The sequence below is a fragment of the Cygnus atratus genome, chromosome 4, assembly GCF_013377495.2.
Source record: "Cygnus atratus isolate AKBS03 ecotype Queensland, Australia chromosome 4, CAtr_DNAZoo_HiC_assembly, whole genome shotgun sequence".
In the NCBI taxonomy this organism is placed as follows: Eukaryota; Metazoa; Chordata; class Aves; order Anseriformes; family Anatidae; genus Cygnus; species Cygnus atratus.
Window position 1 is genome coordinate 48,012,631 of NC_066365.1, and position 9,780 is coordinate 48,022,410.

The 9,780-nt window shown below is 40.4% G+C and overlaps 1 protein-coding gene across 1 annotated transcript; it reads left to right on the forward strand.

The window, feature by feature from the left end:
• The first annotated feature begins 303 nt into the window (after window positions 1-303).
• Window positions 304-2,915, forward strand: NPFFR2 (neuropeptide FF receptor 2). Its single transcript, XM_035551830.1, has 3 exons — window positions 304-631; window positions 1,395-1,494; window positions 2,075-2,915. The coding sequence occupies exons 1-3, from the start codon at window positions 304-306 to the stop codon at window positions 2,913-2,915; spliced, it is 1,269 nt and encodes a 422-aa protein (XP_035407723.1).
• Window positions 2,916-9,780: the final 6,865 nt, after the last annotated feature.

Here is a 9,780-nt window from a genome sequence, read left to right on the forward strand (position 1 = left end):
GGGAAGGACTTCATTTATGGAGATTGCAGAAAGAAAAAAAAAAAAAACTTTAGTAGTCTTACTGGTCACTTTTATATGCCTGCGTTGTAAAATCAAACTAATAGTATTTGTTGCTTTTCCTGTCTGGGGAGGATGGGGGTGCAGAACATGGACCGTTAAAGTAAGGTGCACAGAGACAAGTATACATACAGCTTTGCATGAATTTCAGCACACTGCATTTCCAAAGTAGTCACATTTCTTCAAATCCATTTCAAACATACTACAACGACCTTTTCAAAAATATGTTTCAAGGAACATTACAACATGAGTAAGAAAATGGACTTAAATTCTTCATTCGATTGGCCTCACTTGCTGAGTTATAATGGGACATACAAGTACCTCTACTTCGAAGGCAATGTCTCCTACGTGGACTTCTACCTTCATCAACCTTCAGTGGCAGCTGTCTTCATCGTCTCATACCTCTTAATCTTCCTGCTTTGTATGGTTGGCAACGGAGTGGTTTGCTATATTGTTCTGAGGAGCAAACACATGCGTACAGTCACAAATCTTTTCATCTTAAACCTGGCTGTCAGCGATTTACTGGTGGGAATCTTCTGCATGCCCACCACTCTCCTGGACAACATCATTGCAGGTATGCCAGTTCACACCACATAGCAAAAACGGCTTGAGGGGGATTTGCCTTAATCTCTGAGTCCTCCCTGAGGAACCCAAGTGTTTAGCGCATGTGACAGTGACCAACACAAATTGCTCTTTTACTCTGTCCCTGGCATTCAGAATCCAAACCCCAGTGAGAAAGCTATGGGAAAATGTGAAGCCCTCATTTTGCAGGTTGGGCTCAAGGGGTTCACTATGCAATGTGTTTAGTGACAGAGCATGAAGCTCACCTTAAACCGAGACATCACTAGCCCCGCTTGCACACTACCATTTCTGAGGGAGCTCCATAGGCATTTCAAGTTAGGGGATGGAACAGGTGAGGAAGACAAGCCTCTAACCCACCTTCTGACTGGGGCTGTCCTTGCTGATTTCCACAACCAGCATCTTTAGCAATGGATTATCCCACTACTAGATTATATGTTAGGAAGTCTCAGTGGATGCTATGAGCCACATGAAGAGAGCAATCAACTGTAGTGGTCAATCCCTTTTCTTATCTTGACATCCCGTTTTAATGGGATATTAAAACACAACATGTTGTTTTGCTGCTTTTTGGAATATCAGAAACTTAACTAGGCATTTGGCAAAGCATTTGTTTACATAACTTTTGACTCCCTAACTCCTACTGTGTCCTGCCAAAGCAAAATAAATATACTAGTTCTGGGGCAAAAATTTCCTCTTATGCATGTAAGAATAGTGCTGCAATGAAATGGAGGCAATTTCAATAGCCTGTTTCCTTCCAGGATGGCCATTTGGGAGCATGGTTTGCAAGATGAGTGGGATGGTCCAAGGAATCTCTGTCTCTGCCTCTGTCTTCACTCTGGTTGCGATTGCTATAGATAGGTAAGATGATGCAGAAATGACAAACTGTCACTTCCATCTTCCTCAGGCCACACAATCATACTGGAGACGGATTCATTAATTCATGCAACCCTGCAATAGATTAAATTGGTTTAGCTCCTAAATCTAGCAAAACAAACAAAAAAAAGTGTGCCAAGGTCTAAAGAGCAGTCGCAGCAATTCGTTCCTCAACTGGTATCTCTTAAAAATGGTGCAGCTGGGCTATACCTGGCTGCCTAGAGTTGGTTAGCTCCCCAGCTATTAAACTAATAGAAAAGATAACAGAAGCACTGGTACCTGCTGCCATGGTTAACTGAAGCAGCAGCAACAGGCTGATAAGGAGACGGATCATAGCAAAGAAATTTTAACAATAAATGTGACTTTTTTTAAGATTGTTTTTCTCAACAAAACTCTTAAATGAAACAATTAAATGCAACTCCACTGGTTTACGCAGCATGATTCCACCCATACTTCTAAAAAAAAAAATAAAATGCAATTTTAAAACCACGTATGTGTTTGCCTGTTTAATTAAACCTTCTCTAAACATTTTCTCCACATATGCCCCTGGCTGTCTTTGCTGCAGGTTTCGATGCATCGTTTATCCATTTAAACAGAAGCTGACCATCTCAACTGCAATCATTATTATAACAGTCATCTGGATTCTGGCCATCACAATCATGTGTCCTTCTGCAGTCATGTTGCAGGTACAAGAAGAGAAGCATTTCAGGGTGATCCTTGGCTATGGCAATGAAACCCGCCCTGTATATTGGTGCCGGGAGAACTGGCCTAATGCAGGAATGAGAAAGATCTATACAACGGTTCTGTTTGCCAACATCTATCTTGCTCCCCTGTTGCTCATTGTTATCATGTATGCTAGGATAGGCATTGCTCTCTTTAACACAGCAATGCCCACAGTGGGAAAGCACAGCCAGGAGCAGCGACACAGCGTGTCTAAGAAGAAACAAAAAGTCATCAAAATGCTCATTATCGTAGCGTTGCTTTTCACCCTGTCTTGGCTTCCCCTGTGGACTCTGATGATGCTCTCAGACTACGCCAACCTGTCAGATGTCCAGTTGCAGATCATCAACATTTATATCTATCCTTTTGCTCACTGGCTGGCCTTTTTCAACAGCAGTGTCAACCCCATCATCTACGGTTTCTTTAATGAAAACTTTCGCAGAGGCTTTCAGGCAGCCTTTAAACTTCAGCTCTGCCCTAGGAAGATCATTCACAGGGACATCTATTCCCAGCAAGGCCAAAGCAATGCCATTTTGCCAGCTGCCACCTACCAGACACCCCAGGATCAAGCTTGTCAACATGCCAAGGTGGAGGGGAAGCCAGTTCAGAAAGGAAATTGGATGAATAACCAGCAAGATTTGATGATGGAGGATCTCGAAGAGCCCTGCAATGATGAGATTAAGTGAAACATGCTATGAACTCTCTAAAAGATTCATGCCTAGCAGAATTTCTTTACTGGGATGTGAAATTCATGTTCTGTAAGGGATTTGTAACAAAATAAAAAATGTCAATGTGTTTCTGTTTAGAAAAACATATGCAACTTGCATACTACCTGAACTTTAATACAAGAAAGAAGCAAAATTCAGCCTTCTTTGTCACCAGCTTAAGCCAGGGACAACCCCCCTGCAGTCAGCGATGACTCACCGCTCTTGAACTGAGCTGCAGCAAAGACCTGATTAAAATGGGATTACCTTCCCTTTACTGCAAAGGGAGAGAAAAAGAGAACTATGTTTATGTACCCTGACAGAATTATACCTGACACTCACCGATGGAGAGGAGAACATTCCTTCATTTGCTTCTATGAATTTCTCAGAGTGGCTGAAACAGAGTTGTTTGAACAATATTTATGGTAACATTTCAGCTTGTAAGGCTAGTTGTTACTAATGCCTACAACTTTCTTCTGATCTCAGACAACAAAAATATCACTGCTGGTGTAGCATCCAGCTAGACCATGGAGCTGGATAGCGGAGGGGATCATGAGACTTGGGAGGGCCCTGAGCACATGCCCCTTCCTTGGGTTTCGACTGCCGGGGCTCAGGACAGCTCTGCGCCATGCAGCCAAAGGCATCCCCCTTCCCAATGGTGACCCTGAAGAAAGGCTCTCAGACAGCTGTGGGGACACCACAGCCAGCACCGGGAGCTGCTCTGACACTGCCAGTGTTCATCCTTCACTGAAACTATGGCACTCACTGCATCACAGCACTGCCTGGGCCTGGCATGGGCCTGACCGGTCCAGGCACTAACCCCCACCTGCAGACTGACTTCCCGGCCTGATCTCAGACCTGCCTCATCACCATAAACTTCTCTGATGATCTGGACTCTCAGCCAAACCTGGCTTCACATCCAGCTCCCTGACTGGGGGCAGCAGGAAAGGCCCTGGCTGGTGAGGAGCCTGCCCTACCAGCCCCACAACACCCCTCAGCCTCTGTGGGGAGCACCTGGTCCTCGTGGCACCCAGACCAAACTATTCCCTTAGAATATATTATTTTACTGTTGCATTAAAAAATACGTTTATCTATAGACCAAAACACCTCCTAATGAAATTTATGAAAACATCCTCTTCTAAAAGCTAAACTAATCCAATAAATCCACTTCTTGATTTACTGTACTCTATTTCTGTTTAGCAATGGACTCTTGGTACTACGCTTTTAGGTGCTTCAGTGAAGCATAAGCCTGTTCCTAGAACTTGTCAATTTGTTATTCCATTACACTCAGTAACTCAAATATTGGAGATACAATCTGAAAATTTGAACTTAGCTCACCTGTTCCTAGGTCTTCATGTGGTTGTACTCATATTACTTCCACCTGGACTTTCTGAACACCAACCCAGTAAAGCATCTTCAGTCGCATTCTCTTTGCTCACTTTTCTGGTTCCTTCCTTCTTGTTAATTCTGTGATATTAATTGTTGTTGCAGCTTGAGAAATAAATAGGAGTGAAAATTTGAGAAATAAATGATGAAAAATGGCATTTGTGTTACATTTTTTATGGTTATCTCAATTTGGTTTTGTTTATCATTTGAGGGGGGGAGGAGTATAAATCACCTAAAATACTGCAACTTAATAGTAGCAGGAGAGAAAATGCCGTCAGGGCCTATTCGGTCTGACAGAGCGCAGCACATACAAAAGCAGCCCAAAAGCATCTCAGTGAGGCTCCTGAAATCAAGGAGGCATGCAGGTTAGGGGAAGGATCAGCCTTTGCAGATCTGCCACAAGATTAGATCATCACCGTGTGTTAGCCTGTGAGGATTTCTGGGGACCAATTACCAGGTAAGGTCATTTCCTAGTGCTTAGGAGGCATCCTTGTTCATCTAACTGCAGTCCTTCAAGTAAACTGGAGTACCTTCCTGATCTTGACAGATTTACAGAGTCAAGGAAAACTGACAACTTCTCAAGGTGTGCTGCCACAAACTTTGTACATTTTTGAGCTACCATAAAATAAAGAAAATATCTAAGAAGTAATGTGGGAAAAAGCTGCAGCAACAACTCTGATTTTGCAGTTTTTTGTTTATAATGCATTATAGCTAGGCTGGTGTTTTCAAAGGATCTAATCAAATATGGATGCCTCACCCTGCTGTGCTCTGTTGAAAACCCCATTACAAAGGGTTTATGGAATCCTAGGTATTCCACAGCTCCTGCATCTCTTCCATCCATCCAGTCCTTTTTCCTTCACTTGTACTTTAAGAAAATGAGACCCATTTTACCTGTCAAAGTTTGACTTGTCTGGATTCCTGAAGTTTATAGCTATGTCTCCCCATTCTTAACGCAAAAGGCTAAACCATATATGGCTCTATCCGGACAGTCATTTTCTTATGGCACAGTTCATATATATGTGATTCAAATGCAGAGATTTCTGGTGAAAAATATCCAGGGTCTGATAACATAATCTGTTCTGCTTTTGGGTTCTAGATCTGAACAACTACCAAATCTCTGAAAGATAGATTGTTTCACTGCAACAAGAAATACAATTTGAATCACATATTTTGTCATGTAAAACTATGCTCTTTAAAAATCAAATTAAATGGATACACCCTGTTGGCTGCTTCATGACATGCAGGTCATGTCATGTATTGGTTGTAGAGTGACATTTAATATGCTAATAATTGAGACAATTTCTTTTTGCAGTTTTTTTTTTTCTTTCCCCAAAAGCATTTGCCAAAGATGTTTTCTCATTAAAGCTAAGGATCAAATGACCTCCGGAGGTCCCTTCTAACCTGTATCTTCCTGTGCTTCTGAATGATTCAGCAAACTGTTGAGAATATTTTTGTATGTAATTGTATGCTTGCATTCATCTCAGTTCAGCAAAGCACTGAAAAACGTGCTCAAAATAAATGCCAGGAAGGCATAAAAACGTCCCCAAGTGTTTGTCTGGCTCAAGGTGGTGATTCTCAAGACAGCCTTAGCATTTCACTTTTATGCAAGGATGCTGAAGTATAAGCCGTTAAATGGTTTGCCTTCCCTAGACACTCACCTGTGCTAAATGCAGAAGTTATGCTTTAAAGACTATTTCAAAACTAAAAAGTTTGCTTTTTTAAAACTGAATTTCAGAATGTTCTCTGAATGCTGCAACAAAAACATCCCACTGACACTGAACTATGCGTAACAAAATGTAAAATGGTGAAAGAAAAGTATTTTTAAAAGCGACATTTCATTCTGCAAACAGTTCCTTATGAAGTAATTAGCCTGTGGGGGAGGAACTGAAAGGATATAGAGAAAAGGCAAATAAATTTGTACAAGCTGACAGGATTTCATGAGGTATTCCAATTTTGCTAGGAGTACACTTTCTAGTTGAAAATACAGCCATCAACATTTTCCCATTTCCTTTACTTAAAATGCACATTTGTAATCCAATGTCACTGAAGAGATCTCATCCTCCAGATTCCCTATGATTCTTGCCACAATTAGACAATTATTTAATTTACTGTTTTTTCCTCTCTTTCTTTCTTGTTGTTGTGATTCCAGTAGCAATAGTGAGAAGTCCACCTATTTGGTTATGTGTTTCAAAACTACACAGCCATTTAGACATCAAGGTACCTTCAACTGGTAGCTGAGAGTTTAACCATAAAAATCCAAGGCTTACCAAACTGAGTTGTATTCAAGAGATGCTCTTATTTCCTCTCATTTTGTGAACGCAGGAAACCCCACATTAGCAGCTATTTAGGACTAGTTTAGAATCTGACCTGCCTTAACCCTCTCCAAGTCTTTTTTATATCTGTTCAAAGCAAGAGGTGCTCTAACAACTGATATATTTCAATAAATGCAGGAGCAGACCTAGGTTTCTTTTTCTTCTACTGTACATGCCCAGAATGCCCACAAGCAGACTTTTTAGGACATACCCAATTGACTTTTTCATCAGCACTAAGTGACTGATTCAAAAGCAACAGTGTCTGGTACTTAGTTACACTCTTATTTTTATTACATAAGATCAGTACAGAGAACTTGGCACCACTTACTTGTCTTAGCAATTCGCTGTCCTTGGAACCAGAAGCATTTGTGAGTTACAACCCTCAGCTCAGAAGACCACAGACCTCAAAGCACTACTGATACAGTTATCATTTAATCAATGAAAAACCAAATAAGTATATGCCTTCCACTTTCAAAATGAGTTAGAATCAATCATCTTTTGTCACAAGTAAGGTACTAAGTTTCCAGAGTCTAGTGTGTTTTTATACCCTGCATGTAGGGTACAAAAACCTGCTCCTGAACACATTATTCCTACACACTTACAATCCCCACATATTCATCATCTTTTTGAGCCTAAATTCCATCCATGCTTCTTCTTGTACTACTCTGCTTTTAGCCAAGTGCCTCAAATATTGTTAAATAACTCGGAAATCCAAGTCATCCAATCCAAATCCCTAACTGATATCTGTAAACGTATTTCTTCACCTAAATTTGGGCCAGAGAAGTATTTCTGCTCCAATCTACTAGACAATGCTTACAGGTGTTCAGGACCTGATAACTGCTATCAGCCATTCCTGGCTATTTGATTAACAAGAAATCAAGTCTTCAACCACATGTGCCAGACTAGCAGATAACACACAGAAATAACTCTCTAATCTCCTATTTGGTAGCACTCTGGGGTCTGTTTTTTTGTTTCTTTTTTCTTTTTTTTTTTCCTCTCCACTGAGGAAATAATGAATGTTTCATCTCTCTGGGCATGTGCTTCTAAAGCTGTCAGCACCCTGGCTCCATAAACAACAGGAAAACATCTCTCCGCATAGCTCAGCCAAGGGCTCCGACTGCATTTTTGGCCATTTTCTTCAGTCCTCATCTGTAACAAACTGTTTCATGCAGTATTAAAAATGTTCTTCTACCCCATCCTCTAGGCCTTCCACAAACAAAGATGGGCAGTAACAGAGGTCCCACGAAGCTGGTACTGACTGCTTTCTTTAGCTTTTGAGGTACAGTTGTACACAGAGTGACAGCACAATTCTGCCGAGAGAACAACCTTCATTTCTTTTGCCCAGGGGACTGCAGGAGCATCAGACACCAGCAGATGCCACAGATGGCAACTCACACCGTTTGCCATTTGTTTGGTGCGCATGTATTTTTTTTCAGCAGCACTGTCGTTGCTCCACAGTAACAGCCAAGTAACATGAAGAGATGTGGGAGGGGTGATACAGCAGGTCAATCTTCAATCCTTAATATGCCACATCTCTTACACTCTAAATAAAAACATTCTGCTTTGCACTTGTCCTGGATCTAGATGAAGTTCCAAAAGTATGTTTAAGAGCTCAAAATCCAAAAGGCAAATAAAAAGAACACAGCGCTTCTTCATTTTTCAAGTAGAAACAAACTGAAGATTTCTCAATATTTCTCCTTCTTTCTGCACACTCAGGACTGACAACACCAACGTGCTGCTTTGGGCTTTATACCTCTGGTACTCTTCACTATTTACCTGTTTGTTGCCTTCCATTGCAATCTTTTGGGCGCAAGGGCTGTTTCTCATTAGGCATCTGTATCTGTATGTTGCCTAGTAAAAGGTATCATGCGTGATGTCTGTAGATGTACTGTTAATATTAACAACTGCCTCATCACTATACTGCTAAGAATTAAAGGACCATTTTGTCTACTTCCAAAACCCAAATATTTCATTGTATGTCTCATTTAAAACATAAATAGAACCTGTCATGGGCATTTATAATAAAATGATTCAAAACCACTTACCAAACACCCTGTAAATCTGGAAACATAATCAAGAAATTCATGGTGCTCCACTTAAGCGGTCACTGCTTTCCCATTCTGCTGAGAATACAAAGCAAACAGATAAAATTTGTGCCATAAGGTAAAAACAATGTTATAGAAAATAAGCTGCTGTTAAAAGAAAACAAACAAAAAAAATTGTAGAATTAAACTGACAAGAAAAGTAAACATAATTGCTGAATGGTGAAAAAAAACAGGTCATTAAAATTAAATAATCCCAAGACAGCAGAATATCAAGGGAGTAAAGTAAATTATGCAGTAATAAATGTGTTAAAATCCCTAGCGAGGCTATCACTGTATTCTGTTTGCTTTTGCATTGCTTGCTTTTGTTTCCCTAATTAAAATTTAAAAGTTCTGCTTTACGTGATCATTGGACAACATCTATATCTTTACAAGCTCTTAACCTCAAAAGAAAAACATATTCCACTGAAGCCTGGCTTTGTAAGTTGCCCTTATTGATTTTTAAACCCCCTTCTCAAAAACAGTCTTCATAGCCAACAACATATGCAATTGTCACACAATTCCTACAGAGAAGGTGATGACAAAAAGAAGATACAAGCCATGTCACTTAACGTACCCAGGTAATAAGCTTTTAGAAAAGCTTAGGCCTTTTTATTAAATGAAGATTAGTAATGTGATAGCTCTTGTTAGGATCTCTCTGTCAAGATTCAGTTACATGCTGCACAGGTGTCTTCTCCGAAGGAGACATTACAATCTACCACCCTACCTCCATAAACATTCAGGTGACAGGCCATTTGTGTATTTATGTATTTCCTTTAATGCTAGAGGAATCTGTAACAGTCAACAAATTTACACACCAAGCGTTATAGGTTGAGACAGAAGGAGGAGAAGAAACAGCTGCTTTGTCCTGGCTAGGAACCACTCACATACCTGGAAGAATATTGATAATAAGCTCTATGGTGTTTCAGCTAGACAAGTGCTATCTGCAGTTCTGTATCTTTCTTGCAGTTGTTTGCCATCACAATAACCTATTAAAAACTAAATGCCAAGTAGTTACTCATTATAGTCAGTTACCAACATAATAACACATGCACATTCATGCCCAAA

Excerpts from the sequence above, each read along its gene's own strand:
- NPFFR2 (XM_035551830.1), top strand. The coding sequence starts at position 304 with ATGAGTAAGAAAATGGACTTAAATTCTTCATTCGATTGGCCTCACTTG. Across the intron at positions 632-1,394 it reads CCTGGACAACATCATTGCAG|GATGGCCATTTGGGAGCATG; the intron begins GTATGCCAGTTC and ends GTTTCCTTCCAG. Across the intron at positions 1,495-2,074 it reads GTTGCGATTGCTATAGATAG|GTTTCGATGCATCGTTTATC; the intron begins GTAAGATGATGC and ends TCTTTGCTGCAG.